The sequence below is a fragment of the Coturnix japonica genome, chromosome 1 (genome assembly GCF_001577835.2).
Source record: "Coturnix japonica isolate 7356 chromosome 1, Coturnix japonica 2.1, whole genome shotgun sequence".
In the NCBI taxonomy this organism is placed as follows: Eukaryota; Metazoa; Chordata; class Aves; order Galliformes; family Phasianidae; genus Coturnix; species Coturnix japonica.
In genome coordinates, this window is record NC_029516.1 from 128,456,800 (window position 1) to 128,474,639 (window position 17,840).

Below are 17,840 nucleotides of genomic sequence, written 5' to 3' on the forward strand. Positions count from 1 at the left end.
TTCTTCCCGAGACAAAAAGAAACCAGACAAAATAAAAAACAAATTTTATTGAATGAACAGAAGTCTGAAAGTCTCCCTCCCATTTATTATTATTATTATTATTATTTTTGGTTAACAATAGCATCGACCTACAAAAAACGTTGCATTTTATGTAAAAAATAAAACAGCCTGGAGCAGGTTTGCACACAAAGTTACAAACGCCGAGATGCATTTGGGGCACAAACAACTGAATAAACGAGAAAGAAAAACAAACAAAACGAAACAAAAGACCGCACGTGGGACACCTGAAAAGACTTGGGTCGTTTGCTGGCATAGAGGTATATCATAAGGGCTGCCAGCAGTTCTCGGCACTTGCATCTCCTTTATACAGAATTAAGAGAGCAGCACAAAAACAACAGGAGTTTTAAGACTGAACAAGGAAAAGAATTGGCAGCAGAACTCTCTGATCAGCCAAATCGTTGGGCTCAGGTTAAATGCAGCTTGATAAAATTGATTTTCAGGGCTCTGTGTTATGCAGTCACTGCTCACCAGAGTTCACATGATAGAAAACCTGCTACTGTATCAACAGAGCAGTAAAAGTCCATCTTCATACCTTCCTTGTAACCACCAATTCTTCTCAGCCTAAAACAGGTATCTCACTATGGGAAAAGTAACTGGGATCTACCTACAAAACAGGATTATCTGACTCACAGAATTCTACTGACAACGAGATTGAGAATATACATTCATTTTGTTAATCTGACAAGATTTTCTAACTTATGCAATTTCTTTCTTCTCACTGGATATCAGCAGCCTTAACAAAATGGAGTGCTAAAAAGGAAGGCAAATGTTCACTTTTACCCTTACACCATATGCAGTATAACCCTTTTTATAAAGTCATATAATACATTTTCATGCTTCTGAATATCAAGTATTTTCAATGAAATCTGTTTATTACATTGGCTAACTTCAATCTGCTCTTTTATTCTCACAGATCAGGATATAGTATTGTCATTTCAAAATAAGTGATTGATTTAATTGTCATATCTGCTTTTGATTACAAAAGTACAATAATCTGTGCTTATCTGTCAGTTCATGTATCAGATGTCATCCACTGCAACCATGTAACTCATAATTGATTTAAGGATTACAAAGCTGTATTTATGCCGTATTTTCTATTCATATGTATCCTAGGATTAATAAACCCCTACTCTGTGTTGATTAAAACTAACTTTGATATATAAATTCTATTACCTAAAGTTAATTCTAATCATCTCCATCATAATCATTATAGCTCTGATACCCGCTGTTCCTCCTCTCACGAAGACTTGATTTTTTCCACGTAGATTCTTGGTGGAAACCAGCACTGAAAGATCGTCCCAGTCGTCCATGTTGTTTTTTAGAGATATTGTCTTCACTCTCAGATTTGGCAATACCTTGTCCTTGTGTTTGGGATTGTTTATCCTGTCTGACACTTCCAAATGGAATATTCCAAGGACCAAATCTTTGCCAGTTAAGTCTCTGAAAGGCGATGATACAATGAAGATTTCCTCCAACCTAATAGAATTTCAGAAAGTTCTTTGTTATAAATTACAGATGGACTTTTTGTGCTTAAGTAGATATTTGAAATAAAGATCTTTCCAGGTAACAGAATCCTTCAACAAAACGAAACAAAACTAACCACCAGCACCAAACAAACCAATACCTACAACACCAAACAAACCATATCCACAAACAAATCAATTCTGATAATTTCCCCAGAGGTGCTGGAACAGGCAGCTGAGTCACCATCCCTGGAGGTGCTCAAGAAATATTTAGATGTTCTACTCAGGGACATGTTTCAGTGCCAAAATATTGGTGGTAGGTAGACAGTTGGACTAGATGATCTTGGAGGTCTCTTCCAACCTTGGTCAGTCTATGATTCATCTGTTTTCCTTCTCATCTTTTTAAATTACCCATTTACTCGTCATGGTTTAGTACAACCTATTGCTACTCTAGCCTATGTTCTGCAAGTCTTTTTACTTTCCGGTCATCTTCACACAGATTGTCTGTTCTGGTCTTCTGTCATCATGCTGACACCATCTTCCATAGGATCTCCACATTTCAAATAATTTCTCCAGCATATTATTTCAGACTTCCAATCTGAAAATTAAAAATAGAGCCCCTCCCCCATACATATGACAGAACCCATTCATGACTGCATGCAAATACACACATTTGACTTTTTCCTTCTGCAACCACTTCATTAAAAGTTTTTAACTGCTTAAGTATGAATAGGTTTGCCAAAATCTATCACAAATTTTCTTCCTTCTAAATAGCACTTACCTTCTTTGTTTTCCGATGCTGCAGGCCTCTCTCTAGGTGTCGAATATCTAGATACTCTGGATTTTGGGTGTTTAGGTCAGTGACAATATCTGCCCACCTATGAAATAAGATTACAGCTCAGCTGAGAATTTGAAGCCTCGAAACCATGCGCCTCTCATACGTACAGGAGAATAGAAATCTGAGGTTTTAAACATTCTTAACAGGAATTTAAAGATAAACAAATGTGTAAAAATATAAATGCCTCTGTATTGGAGACATCAAGTTAGATATAAAAACTTAACTTTTTAAATCAAAGCGTTCAGATACTGTTGTGCTGCTCTTGGTTAACAGCTTCCAAAATGAGTAACTGCATCACAGGTCACTTGTTGTTTTGCTTGCTAATTCACCAACTTGTGAAAGGAAGAAGCTAAATGTGCTTTAGGCAAAGAGAAAAGTTCCTTTTATTATATTATATCTTTTGCTGTTGTATGGCATTTCAATCAAATCCTTGTTTTCCTTATCCACTAACTGTCATTACTAGACAGTTTTACCCATAACCCACTCTTCCATTCTGTGTAAGTCTCACCTCTAATAAACTATAAGTTCAATCATTCCCCATCTACTCAGCTCTTCAAGGTTCCACAGCTCCTTCCAGACCAGTGCAAATAAATACCTCTGTATTTTACACATAGAACATCAAATATAGCTGAGAAAACTGTTTAACAGTTACATTTGCAATGATAAATTAAAATCAATAAAACTTCAATACAGTACTTTCTAGCTGTCCTAGTCTGTGTGTCTAATTTACTCACCAACTTCTTATGAATCAGACCTCATCATGAATATATTGTTTTTATGCACATATAAACTAATGGTGCTGCAGATTACAGGCTGTACATACATCTAAGCTAGATCTTGAGATATCCAGTGCTCATTCAAAGTTCACACAGCCTGTAAGTCACAACTGATACGATTACAGGCACAATACATGTTTTCACTGCCTGACTAATATAATCTGACACATCTAAGAGAAACAGGCTTTGGCTTTCATGTGTCCTGCCACATCTAAAATTGCAGAGCTAGTCCCAAAGTCAATATGAAGTTTCTCATTAAAGCACCTGCTTCTCTTAAAGCTACAGTATATTCATTCCATAGAAGTAGTAAGTCTGTTAGTGGCCCTTAGGAGAGGTATGCAAATATATATTGCTTGCTTTTTAAAAATGCCTAATTTAAGAATTCTTACGAAGTAACAAACCTTTTACAGTGTATCGTTGGATGTTTTCTGCTCGGCTCTCCAATTAAGATCCAATATTCTACTTCTTGCTGCAAAACACGACCTCTGTTCAATAGAAGATATAATGTTAGTAAGACTTACTGTGCATACTAAAAAGAAAAAAGATTAAAATCTCTCTATATATTTATAGAGAGATGTTATACATATCTTATTTGTTTCTAAAGGATTTTCTAAATTTACAATTGTTTTCTCAGCCAAACTAAAAACCTGTTCCCATGGTATAGTATTTACAATTGCTTACAGGGAAGCTTTTAGTTTCACAAGTCATAGGAACAAGATAGAAGTACTACTGCTTATTATTCAGAGAAAAGACAGATCTTCAAAAATAGTATCACTCAATTGAAAGGTGATCTAGTAAGATCTAAATATAAACATACGTATAAGAATACAATTAAGAGTTGTGAAAAGCCACGTGAGAGGGAAACAAACACTTTACTCCTCAGTTCTGACTTTTAACAGAGCCATCAATGAGCTCCTTCCACTATTTTTAAACTACAGGCCACCTAACAGTTATTACTAAAAGAAGTAGGGTAACATATAGGAAAGTAACTCTTATCTTCAATCACTTCCTCCTAAACACCTAACACATAGAAACAAAACAAACCAACCCATCAGCTGATATGAACTCATATTTGCTAGCAACTTCCAAGAAATTCAAGGCCTGTTTCAGTTCAACGTAACTGTTTCAGGGAAAACTTGCACAGAGATATTATGGCAGATTGATGGGATACACAGCCCTGTGACTTCCTGTGGCTAATAATACAATGAAAAGCTACTTCAGTTTCAACAGTAACAAAACCTGAGATTTTTCCTGCCTAGGTAATAAACAGTATATGGCCTTGCTACTTGCAACCATTTGCTTACTTATTCCTAATGTTCCCCATAAAGTAACAATGTACGCCATCATCTCACACCTGGGAAACTGCGACACAGGATAGATGGACTTACCTAAAATCACAATGGAAGTCTGTGGTTGAACTGGGAACCCCCGAGTCCAAATCCAGCAACCTAAGATCATAGGAAGTCTATGGTTGACCTAAGAACTGTCTACTAAGCTCAATCTAGCAGCCTATCTACCCATTTCATTTGAAGCTTAAATGTTCCTTAAAATTATAGTTAATGGAAAACTTTTCTTATAACTAGAATGAAAAACAACTACAACAAAATACAAGAATTACTACATAATCTAATGACAGCACCTCTAGCGTAATAACATGATTTTTCAAAGCAAGATGTTAGAAGATACAAAGAAAACAGGACAGTCCTATGGTTTGAACCCCAGCCTAAAATAAGGCTGTAAAAGCTCCTTGAACTCATTACTCCATATTACATCTTTAGGAGAGATCTGTTGTTAAGAAAAAGAAATCCAACATTGATTTAAAAACAATAGCAGTGACTGAGAATCCATTTAAAAGATGGGTGAAATACTACAATCATTGCTTTTGTTCACTACTAAGCAATATAAATTCAAACTTGATTTATAAGGCTTCAGAAATTTCCACACACTGGATCACACTACTTTTTTTAACTGCACTTCCACACTATCTTGCATGTTTTATTTATCACTTTAACTCCTTTGCTCTTCTAGTGCATAATCTCTGTAAGTGATGGAGCAAGCAAGTCATTAACTGTTCAGTAATCTTAAGTAGATTAATATGCTGAACTTCTAACTAGGCCACATTTTTCACACCTTTCTCACGTAGCATGTCAGTGAATGAAACCTCAATTTAAAAAAAAAAAAATAATAATAATAATAAAAAAAAAGGTATGGAAAAAAAAAAAACACTGACCACTTTATATCTTCTTTTGTCCACATACTGATGAAGGAATCGAATGCACTCTCAATAAGCTTGCAAATGACAGCAAGTTGGGAGGATTTGTTGATCTAACTGAGAGTAGGAAGGCCCTACAGAGGAATCTAGAAAGGCAGGATCAACAGGCTGAGACCAATTGTATGAGCTTCAATGTGACCATAAGCTGGGTACTGCACTTTGATCACAACAACCCCATGCAATGCTACTGGCTAGGGGCAGAGTGGCTAGAAGGCTGTGTGGAAGAAATGGACCTGGGGGTGTTAGTTGATAGTCAGATGAATATGAGCCATCCATACAATGACCACTCTAAATTCTAGAATCAGAGCTAACATTTCTTCACTTCTTGATGTGACACTACATATTTCTACACAGCCAAACACAGATTGGCTGGTAAGCAAAGTGCAAGACTGACGCTCGCCTCACACCAATGACTGACACTCTTCATTACTTCGTATTTCTTATTATTGGGATCTGCTAATTTTATCAGAGATTGTTTTCTTACACTCACTGATGCCGCTACTAAACACTGACCAGCAGATAAGCCTTGAGAAAGTGCAACAGAAACCTTTGACACATATTGGTCACAACCACTTGAGACAGGAAAAGCAATTTGAGTACGATTATCTGAATGATGCACAAAGAAGAAAAACTACTCACAGTATATCACATACAGTAACAAGTTAATAGCATCACAAAGTCTCAGATTTGCCAAGGCTGGAAAATGTCAATCTTGAGGAAATTTGTGGTTTTATGCTGATTTGAACCTAACATAGCTATGAATATCAATGCCCTCATCTTCCTTTTAAACCTATATTTAACTGAAACTCATGCTGACTGTTCCACTATTTTATCCCAAGTAATGTCAAATTACTGACAAATCTGAAATTAAAATCATATTTTTATTCCAAAACAACTGTCATATTAGATTTCCCCTGGTCTTCGAGAAGTGTTTCATCATTACAACAGTCATTTATAAAAGCCAAACATACTATGACAGCCCAGAAATCTCTTCAAGCTTCTCACCATCCCTCAAGATTCTAGATAACAAATTATTCAAGTAGCTCTACTTATTTTTCTAAGCCTTACACTCCATTTTTGTCATCGTTCTTAGTCAACACTGCAAACATATGTAAGCACAACACTACAGTACTACAAGATCCCCTGTTCTCACCATAAACAACTAGTTGTTTCAGCATTTGCAAATTTCACCACGTCTACTCCACACTGGATTAGTACCACTGTAAAGCTTTTTACTTCTAGTCCCTAAGTCATACAAGCACTTGCACTTTGCTTTTTAAATTTTTTTTAAGTCTAAATGGTTTTATTTTTCAGACTAGCTACCTGTAAATAAATACCCTTTATAAACACACATCTTTAAAAGACTTCTAAATACCACTGATGGTTTTCTGTCTAAATTCTTTCAGTCTAGCTTGTTCAGTTGTTTTTGGCTTTTTTAAACTTAACTATTTAAAAATACACAGTGTTATACTAGTTCATACATAAATGCTTTCACAACATACACTGAAACATTATTTAGGGAGAAAAACATTATCAACTTGCACTAAGTTTTTCAGTACATTTCTCCACTAAAATAAGTGTAAGCATCCAATCTTACCTATATGCTTTACTAGCTTTTACTGGGGTTGCTTCAAATCCAATTGGACAAAAATAATGGTTTTGGCAATGGTAGATGTAAGCCATTGATTCATCTTTCAGTCCACGTGTTAGCTTTGCAAGGGCCCCCACAGCTACAAAAGAAAGTTGATATTACAGCTCAGAGCGCTTTGGATCCTGTGTAACACATTCAACAACGAAGTTGTACTTCCTACTTTAAAATAGTTACATTGCTTTTGTTTTTACAGTTGAGAGTACATGCTTTGACAGGGAAATGCAAAATAGTGTTGATTCAAAACTTTTAACCTAGTGTTTTATTTCAGTTCTGGTACCAAAAAGTTAACACCTTCCACAGACTGTGCTAAGGAAATGGAATATAAAGTATGCAAATACATCAAAATCATATTAAAAATACTTTTTCATACGAAAAGAAGCATCTCAACTCCCCTGCACTGAACAGGGATAACTGCAGCTACATCAAGTTGCCCAGGCCTGATTAATCTACCCCTACATTTAGAAATTAAATACCCTCAATAAACCAAATACTAATAAATTGTACATAGAAGCATAGCTCCTCTGTGGATTGCACATTTAAAATCATGCATGAAAATGCAGTTCCAGCACCTTGTTGAAAATAACCATATAACATTCAGAGGGATACTTTAGCTAAAGGCAGGCACAATAAATCACAGAATCCTAGAATAGTCTGGGTTTAAAAGGACCTCAAAGACCATGTAGTTTCAACCCTCCTGCCATGGACAGGGCTGCCACCTACTAGACCAGGCTGCCCAGAGCCACATCCAGCCTGGCCTTGAATGCCTCAAGGGACGGGGCATCCACAGCCTCCTTGGGCAACCTATTCCAGTGCGTCACCACCCTCTGTGTGAAAAACCTCCTCCTAATATCTAACCTAAACCTGCCTTGTCTTAGTTTAAAACTATTCTCCCCTTGTCCTATCATTATCATAGCATACAACCACTATGAGTGAGCACAACAACTTCAGAAAATTATTTTTAGAAGTACAAAACACTTAATTTAATATACTTCAATATTGTATATTCTGAATTTTTATACAGAGGCTTCCAAAATGTTTAAATAAATAAAAATTGTTGCTTCACCAGTATTACAGCAAATGCCTCTTCCAGGAAATCAGGCTACCTTAAAATTCTATAGCACAGGATATCTTGGTATTCTTTTAAAATTTCAAAGGAAATCGTTCACAAAATACAAGAAAAAAAAAAAAGAAATCAGAAAAATCAGGCCATTAGTAGCTATTTGATAGACTGATAGAAACAGAAGCAATACTTAATAATTTGCCCTGCCAAATGCTGTACATTACAGATTTTTTTTCAACTGATGTAAATTGTAAGGTGAATGCTTTAGGATTAGCTACTTACCAGTTTCTCCAGCTGTCTTGTTCTTTCCGTGAGGTTTATACAGAACATATGAGCACCCCTTGATATGGAAGTGATCGTTTATTTGCCTAAACCATCTGAAACAATAAGTTTAAAGACTGTAGTGACTCGAGAGTTATTAAATGCAGTTTTCTTTTTTCTCAGTTCTCCCTGCTTGACAGTTTAGAAAAGAAGTTACAGTGTGCCACTAAGTACCCATAACACTAGTATATGGACTGTACATTGCCACATCACAAATCATTCTAGGAAGGTAAATACTCAAAGCTTTTTCCTTTGCTTTTTCAGACTTTTTATTGACCCATAATTAGCAAAGTGTTGGATTTAGAAATGTTGGCCCTATTCTGTTCAGCCCAGTCACATCTAATTTCCAGTTATTCAGCCTTCAGAAAGACCCAAGTTCTGACTTGCCAAGTTCCAGCCATGATTTGTAAGGTACACAGTGGGAATCTTTTAAAACATTAGAAGGCAAGAGACTTCAGTAGGACTTTCTGCATATCACATTGGGCTTCCATCACATACTTCATGTTAACATAAAGTGGCAGAATATCCTATAAGCTTATTCTCTTAGAGTTGACATATTTCTAAGGGATAATTAAAAAAGACAAAAAACACCTGGGTCTCAGTCTTCTCAGGCAGAGAAGGAAGTTCTCATTACACTTCAATGATCTAGACAGCATGCCACTATTTAAGAACAGACTGCTGCCACATTTTCAAATCCAGCACCCACATTCTGTGACAAATCATATATACTGCCTTTAAGGAATATCAACTGGATGAAACATGATTCACAAAGCTATTAAGAGAACTGCAAAATATTTCAATCTCACACTAAAGCTTTTCAGTCTTTGGCGTGTGGGTAACACACCAAGGCCTTTTCAAGACATTCAAATCTCACTGCCTTATTTAATTCTACAAGTTTTTTATGAGTTTTGTACAACAAAGAAAGGGCGTGGGTTTTAGACCTTACTTCTCAAGATCAGAAAGGAGCAGAGCAGAAATAAGAGAACTTAAAAAGTCCAGGGCTTCTGCGACTCCAGCCCCATCTTTCCCCCTCAAACTCATCCTGAAGAGTTCTGTTGCAGCAATGGAACAAATGCCTCATTTTCAACTCTCAGTTTTATTTTTTACATAAAGCTACTATTACAACAAGTGTCATTTCAGGCTGTTTTAATGGTACCACTAAGAACTTAATAAGCATTTTCAAAAACAGGAAAATGAGAGTCAATAAATTTCCTAACCAGGGAATTATATTCAGTGAAGTGTATCCATTAATCAAACTGAATTTAAAAAGAAATATTGAACATTTTAATTCATGTTTTCATGATCTATATAACATCACATCACACATAACAGATAGCATAAAAACTCTTCAGACATTCTCAGAGCACCCACATATGCTCTGCTGCTCTAAGACCTAACACATGCCAGCCACAACTTCTCTCCTTATTTAATAAATGAATCAGTGCTGTATCTTTAGATGTTTTATGATTTAATTTATATCACATTAATTTTCCAGGTAATAACTATTTGGCTGTGTCAATAGAACTCAGCATACCTCATTAAAGTTGTATTTCCAGTGAAAGGACCAAATCTAATCTCCTCAAATGGGGGTTGAAAACCTAATATATGCAAAGCTTCTTCTTGAGTAATAGGTGGTAAACTGAAAAAAAAAAAAAAAAAAAAAAAGTTTTATTTGATAAAGTAATTGACACCACATTTTAGATTCTCTAGAGGCAAATGGGTGTCCATGTATGACTCACCTGCCAGCTCCCAGAGTACTATACAAGAAATTCCAGCAAGACACTAATGAAGAAATTCCACAAGAAGTCTTGTACTGAGGTCGGCTAATACAATACCTAAATCAACAGCAACAACAAATGCATCAGTAAGCATTCTCGATCCAGTTACACATATGAGCAACACAAACTTCTTTGCTTTGTGCTGAGCCACAGAGGGACCAGGCTATACAAGATGTTTTACTTCACTTGTATAGAAGAGTACATCCTTCCCCAAAAAAAAGGGGAAAAAAAAAGCAAAAATACTAATAACTTTATTAATGCTTGTCAGATATTACTACCCTATCTCATAGAAAGCAGCTAAATTTCTAACAGCCTTATAGAAGTTCTACCATGGGTTCTATACAAATGTTTTCTAAAGATATGAATTCTTAGTAAATTGCATTTCCAACTATTTACTTGTAAATGACATTCTAGGTTGCAGATTCTCCAGTCCAACTCCAACTCCCTGATATAACAGACATACAGTAAGAACCAGACTGACTCATTAAATTAGTTATGTACATACAATATATGAAGACTGCATAGAATTAACAGATTTTACGTGGTATTTCAAACTTAAAAGAAAAATCAGGAGTAAGATATATCAGTACTATACTTGAAGACAGTTTTTGCCTTACCACACCAGTGAACTTGCCTTGCTTTAAGCGCTTAACTTCCACATAAATTGATTCCATATTAAAACAACAGGTTATTTATAAAAATAAGAAAAGGTTTTAGGATTTCTGCAGATGTGAAGCTCCTGTTCTCTCCTTCATTTAGAAAATATAAGATTTAGAGTATGTACACTTAACACACATGGTCCATACAGTGTTTCTCGTAAAATACAATCGAGATACTATGAAGTTTTAGATAATAAGCAACAGTGTTAACCAACAAACTGCACAGGGATAATATTAAATACATGTCATAAATACTACCATCGTCGGAGGTCCAACACTTTCCTCTCCTTCACATCTTCGAGAGCAGAGAGCTGAGGACACTCCTTGTGCTGTTTGCTTTTTTTGTCTGAGGACTTTTTCTTTGCCACTTGTTTCTTCATGTTCCCTGTGAAGAAGATTTCAGAAACAAATTAATACCTTGCTTACCTCTTACACCTTATTCCTGAAGCACTGATAGAAATAGCATGAACATCAAACAACAGATGCTAGCTGTGTAAGTGCACACTGGAACCAAACACTTTGATGAAGGATCAAATAACCAATCAAGACTTTCAGTGGGTCTGTAAATACTGAAGAACCCATCTGCTCTATAAGAAACTTTTTTGTTGTTTGTTTGTTTTTTTTAAGAGAATTAAATATGATCTGCTCAACTAATCTGAGAAAGCAGTCAATCGGATTACTATCTGATGAGTTACATCAGCTGTCCCAGAAATACATTCTCTGAAAGCTGGAAATATGTTGCCAGATTAACAAGCAGCCTAACACAAACTTCCCATCACATAACATTAAAGGTACAGGAAAATATAATTAAAAACCTGTTTTTCACAGCCAATCTGTAACCAGCTATTCTTTCTGATGAAAGCTTACAGGCAAAGTCAGAGAGAATAATACATCCTGTTTAAGCCACTAAGTTAGTGGAACAGCAAAAAAAATAGTTGAAGTATTTAACCTATTCTGAAACCACCGTATCCAAATAAAACATACTACTTATTTTGGCTAAATTTGTCATCCTGTAAGACATAATAATTGCTTCTTATTTTTACTCAATGACACTACTTGTACACATTAAAATATAACATAAATTCACTAAAAATGCTCACATTTTGCTAAGTTGGTTTCACAAAGAGGTGGATAGCACAGATAATTGACCAGCTAGCCAACAGAATAAGAAGAAAAAAAGCTACAGGCAGCTGTAGGTAAGCAGAGGGATTATAACAAAGAAAACCATGCAGATATGGGTGCTTGATTCACAGCTGCAATCTGAGAGAAAGAACACAGGAGGCAGCAAAGCCAGTTGAAATGGAACTGGCTCTTCAACACTACACATACAGAGAATCAAAATGTATACAACTTTGTTACAGAAACAAACCATTCTCCTAGATACTTTGACGATATCATTGACTTACTGTATTAAATAAAGCACACTTTTAAATTCCAAACACATCTCTGAAGTACCTGGCAACACTTCAAGTGACAAAACTGTATTTAATAGGTAAAAATAATCACTGCAAAATTCACTAGATTCTACTAAATGAAGAGCCACCAAAGCCATCACACACAGTTAAGCACATGCGAGTGTTGTTTGAGGACCACTTAGTTTTGGCTTTCACTCCTCCTACTTCACTCTCCAGCTGATGAGCAAGTTGTCTGAAACACACAAGCTCTCCCATAGCACTCCTTCAAGAAATACATGTCTTAACTGTGCCCCTTCACAAGCAAGTTCTGAAAATCAAACCCTTCTCTGCCACAACGTCACACATCACCATCTCACCTGCTTTGTTTTTATGATTCGCAGTCACACTGTTGAATTCTGATTTGTCAATTTCCCACGCCAGCGGAAGCTTTCCAAGGCTGCCAGACAAGGTTTCCAAGTTAGCATCTTCACCGTAGATTATTTCTGAAGCACCAGCTTGAATGCCCAGTAAACTAGGTGTGTTATTTCCAACATTTAAGGCAGCACTGCCTGACAGGCAGCCACTAACTGAAGCACTTGGGCTTTTACAAATAGATGTTACTCTGTTTAAAAAAGCATAGTCTGAACAAATGGTATAAAATTTCTCTCGTGTATGAGTCACAGGACAACCCCATGGGTAATGTCCATCTCCCCTGGACACCAAAGACACAGTGGAGGCATCTGAGATGCAGTACGACTTTATAGGATCACGAAGAGAAGCTTCTGAGGATTCTTTCCCAGGTTTCTTTTCAGTGTTTCCATTGTTTCCAGAACCATTCTCCTTTTCATCTTCTGAGATGTGAGGCATTGAATAATATTGGAAGTGCCTTGTACTGCGAGGAATGGTTTTTGTTTATTTTTAATTACCATATAGTTTGCATGGCTGCCTCCATTGTTAACGCAAGCTGAGGTACCTGAAAGAAAACAAGAGGTCCCAGTCAACTTAAAAATGCACACCAGGCTTATTTCTGAACACATACACCAACAAACCCAAAATACCTTTAAAGAGACACCAAAACACCCACTATAACTACCCCTAAGCATCTCCAGAATTGTAGAAACTGTGCTTATTTATCACTGCTGCAGCATCAACTGCACACACTATAGTGATGCCATGATGATGACATCATGAGTAAATACACACATAATTGTGCCTGATCATTCCTCCTCCCTTAAGGTCACGATATCTCATACGGATGTAACACAAAACAATTCAAGCAACTGGATAAATCACAAACAAACATAAGGTCGCTGAATTCAGAAGAATTCCGCATAGTTCTGAGGCAAGCAAAGCTTAACCTTACAGAATAACGCAATATCGATTACCTCTGTTTATTGCAAATCGTCAGCACTAGAATCAGCCCATTCACTGCCTTCCTTGTACAGATACCACGAGAGCCGGGGCTCGCCGGGCAGGCCTGCTGCACTGCAGACAGAGGGCCAAAGAGCGGAAAGGCCGCGAGGTTGCAGCAGCGCAGCCCCGGCTTGTTACCAGCGCGGCGCCCGCCGGCAGAGCGGGGATGTGAGCACGCCGGAAACAGACGCAGTACGGGACGCGGGGCGGGGGGGAGAAAGCACGGCGAGAGCTCACCTGCGCCCACGCCGCCCCCCGCCTCGTCGCGCTGCCACCGCCGGGCAGCACCATCTCCCGCATCCCGCTGGGGGAGCGGCTCGGTGCTCGTTCTCAGTGCTGGTGCTGCGGGCTGGTACGTGGCTGGCACGCAGGAACCGCCCGCGTATCTCCCGGCGGGGCGGCATAGCGCCTCGGGGCCGGAGAGTGGCGACTCCGCTGCTCCGGTGTCCCTCAGCCCTCCCCCAGGTCTGCGCCTTCATGGTCTCGTCCGGTGGTGGCAGCTCGTCTGTGTTTGAGCTCAGAGCTTGGGTTGAGGCCTTGTGTCCTGCTGCCCTACACCAGCTTCAGATTGAAGCGCAACGTGCAAGCCCTGATGCAGCCTGTCTCAGTCCTACAAAGATTAAAAAGTATTAAAAAGAGCGTGTCCAGCAGGTCGAAGGAAGTGATCCTCCCCCTCTACCCTGCCCTGGTGAGGCCTAATCTGGAATATTGTGTCCAGTTTTGGGCTCCCCAGTACAAAAAAGACAGGGATCTCTTGGAAAGAGTCCAGCGGAGGGCCACTAAGATGGTGAAGGGCCTGGAGCATCTCCCCTATGAGGAGAGACTTAAGGAACTGGGTCTGTGTAGCCGTGAGAAAAGAAGGTTGAGAGGGGACTTGATTCAGGTTTATAAATACCTGAGGTGTGGGAGCCATAGTGGTGAGGCTGGTCTCTTTTCAGTAGCACATGGGGACAGAACTAGGGGTAATGGGATGAAAGTACAGGATAGGAAGTTCCACACGAATGTGCAGAACTTCTTTACAGTGAGGGTGACGGAGCACTGGAACAGGCTGCCCAGGGAGGTGGTGGAGTCTCCTCCTCTGGAGATATTCAAGACCCGCCTGGATGCCTACCTGTGTGATGTGGTGTAGGGAGCCTGCTTTGGCAGGGGGGTTGGACTCGATCTCTAGAGGTCCCTTCCAACCCCTATGATTCTGTGATTCTGTGAAAGCAGCTAAATCTTCCCATCTTAAAGTGTTAAGAGCATAAATCAGCCGTGGGTTCCTGCTGTGGACCAGGTGCAGTAATCCATGCACGTCCTTTTGTTCTGAGCTCCTGCTAATTGTCTCTGGCTGCAGTGAGATCAGCACAAAATCACAGAATTATCAAGGTTGGAAAAGACCTAGAAGATCATCTAGTCCAACCATTACCAATACTTCCCGGCTAAATCATATTCCTCAACACCACATCCAAACGTTTCTTGAACACTCCCATGATCAGTGACTCCACTACCTCCCACAGCACAAGTGTAACTGCAGTGCCTTGAGAAGGTTGTACAAAGGGACAAAAGATTGTTTCAGAAAGTGGTGTCTGGAGGTGCTGGAAATATTTCACATAATCACTGAATCATAGGGGTGGAAGGGACATAGGGAGATCATCAAGTGGATGTTGTGTTGAGGGACATGGTTTAGTGGGAGCTATTAGTAATAGGTGAATGGTTGGACTGGATGATCTTTTAGGTCTTTTCCAGCCTTGGTGATTCTATGATTCTATGATTCTAAGTCCAACCCAATGCTAAAGCAGCTCCCTACAGCAGGTCATACAAGAAAGCATCCAGGTGGGTCTTGAATCATCTCCAGAGAAGGAGACTCCACCACCTCTCTGTGCAGCCTGTCCCAGTGCTCTGTCACCCTCATTGTAAAGTTTTTCCCCGTATTCTTATGGAACTTCCTATATTTCAGTTTGTGCCCATTGCCCCTTGTTGTGTTGCTGCACACCACTTAAAAAGAGCCCAGCCCTGTCCACTTGACTGCTGCACTTCAGATATTTATCAACAATAAGATCCCCTCTTAGTCTTCTCCAGGCTGAATGGTCCCAGGTCTCTTGGCCTTTCCTCATAAGAGAGATATACCTATGGCCCTTAACCATCTTTGTGGCCCTCCACTGGACTCCCTCCAGAAGTTCCCTGTCTTTCTTTAACTGAGGAGCCCAGAACTGGACACAGACTCCAGATGTGGATCCACCAAGGCAGGGTAGAGGGGAAGAATCACCTCCCTTGACCTGCTGGCCACACTTTTTCATGCAATCCAGGATACCTCTGGTCTTCTTGGCAGTTACTCTATTTTCAATATATAGTGTCTTGGAAGATGTGAATTCAGGGGGAGGGAAGGAGGCACTTGAGGCAGTGCCACAACTATTTAAAAATTGTGTTAAAATAATGATATTTGTGCCATTAAATGATCACTTACATGGCTTACTAAGTACTAGAATAATTTAAAAACAAACAAACAAGAACAACAACAGGACCCAGAAATATCATAAGTTACAGCTTTTTGCTGAGACAAGATTCAGTGCTACTACAGCATAGTGCCCTCAGACCACAGAGCCCTAACGCAAGCAGTAGCTGCTGTGAGCAATGCTGCAAATAACTGAACCAAAAATCAAACCTCCATGGAGGCAATTGGTAGTTTTCAGTGATTAACTAGAACAAAGTGGCAGAAGCTTGATAATCTTTGCTGACAGACCCAAGTTTGCAACAAAACCCATATCAAATTCAGGATTTTATGTGACTCCATCCAGAAGCAATGTACCTCTATTGGAGAACAGCATCCCCCGTGTCCTTGCCAGCTGGAAGCCTGTTGAGCCCCAGTCGGCCAACTGCTTTTGAAGCAGCTAAACAATTCTGCCTCCAAAACATTTTTCCTCTGAGCCAAATTACAGGCATTAGGATAGCAGCAGTGTCGGCTTTGCCAGCCAGAACTAAAATTAGGTTGTGTGATTTATTTTACAGCTTGTTTGGGTGCTGAGACATACTGCCAGATCTGTACACAGACTCCCTGTATTTATATGGAGGAAGAAAAAGTGGAGGAGAGAAAGACAAGGGGGTGGGGAAGAGGGAGGAGTAATACGTCGAGAAGGTAAAAGTAGGGAAGAGAGAGGAGCTAAATGGCTGCGGACATAAAATGCAACCTGCGTCAGTTTTAGATTGGCTGTAACTGCTGATGGAATGCAGTCCTGAAAAGTCATGCCAACAGGAACAGCAGGAGGCAAAAACTAAGCTTGACGATTTCTTTAAGGCATCTTTTGATAATGAGGTTCAGTGTTCTGTACTGCTTGCCTTAAGACAAGAAAAAACTATGGAGAGAAATTGTAAGTATCTCTTGCAAATGAAGCTCTTCCACAAAGAAGCTTTTGCTTTGAGAATATTTCCATAGCTAGATGACAAAATAAGCATTTTGGTATGTAAAATAATACATATAAAAAAAAAATAAAGAAAGTAATAAATAAATAAAGTAACAGTGTTTCATACTCTCTTTCTGTACTTGCTCTTCTGTGCAAATGGAGCTGCTCTGCTTTCAGTCTGGTATTAACTATGACCACTTTCAAGAAACAGAGGATTCTCTTTAAACCTCCTGAGCCTAAAGAAAAAAACCCATCTCTGATAGGTTCAATACCCTGTTAACCTTTCCCATGGTGTCTTCCTAATCTGGAAACCCAGGTCTTGCTTACTCAATATTGGTTAGGAAATATTCAAAAGAATCGTAGGATCATAGAATGACTTGGGACTTTAAAGAACATACAGTTCCATCCCCCTGCTGTGGGCAGGGCTGCCACCCACTGGATCAGTATGACCAGGACCCCCGGCCTGCCAGGCCTTGAACACCTCCAGGAGCTAAAATGGACAGGCTTCCAGTCCCAGCTGTGGCTCAGTACTATGTTATGAAATGTTGGTAGGGTCTAGTACTAAATGTGGAGGTTGGTGGCCATGCCTGTGGCAGGAGTGTTGGAGATTCATGATCCTTGAGGTCCCTTCCAATTTCTGTCATCCAGTGACTTTCTGTGGCACAGCAGTGGACATACATACACAGGCTGCACACCTGGATACCCAGTGCCTTAGCAGTGCTTACGGCTTTGTAGCACCATCCCACCCCACCAAAGCACATCATGTCTGATCCAC

The 17,840-nt window shown here is 39.1% G+C and overlaps 1 protein-coding gene across 4 annotated transcripts; it reads right to left on the reverse strand.

Annotated features, from left to right (window-relative positions):
• Positions 1–29: 29 nt before the first annotated feature.
• On the reverse strand, positions 30–14,109 carry BIVM (basic, immunoglobulin-like variable motif containing). 4 transcript variants are annotated; one of them, XM_015851469.2, is made up of 11 exons: positions 13,923–14,109; positions 12,650–13,245; positions 11,137–11,263; positions 10,181–10,276; positions 9,976–10,080; positions 8,403–8,497; positions 7,007–7,139; positions 4,526–4,585; positions 3,539–3,622; positions 2,305–2,401; positions 30–1,536 (listed from the first exon to the last, which is right to left on the reverse strand). In XM_015851469.2, exons 2-11 carry the CDS (start codon positions 13,137–13,139, stop codon positions 1,246–1,248), a joined length of 1,578 nt encoding a protein of 525 aa, XP_015706955.1. In that variant the 5' UTR covers positions 13,140–13,245; positions 13,923–14,109; the 3' UTR covers positions 30–1,245. The 4 variants fall into 4 exon arrangements, with proteins under 4 accessions (XP_015706955.1, XP_015706954.1, XP_015706953.1 ...); XM_015851468.2 differs by having other exon boundaries at positions 13,722–14,109; XM_015851467.2 differs by having other exon boundaries at positions 13,658–14,109.
• Between the last annotated feature and the right edge of the window lie 3,731 nt (positions 14,110–17,840).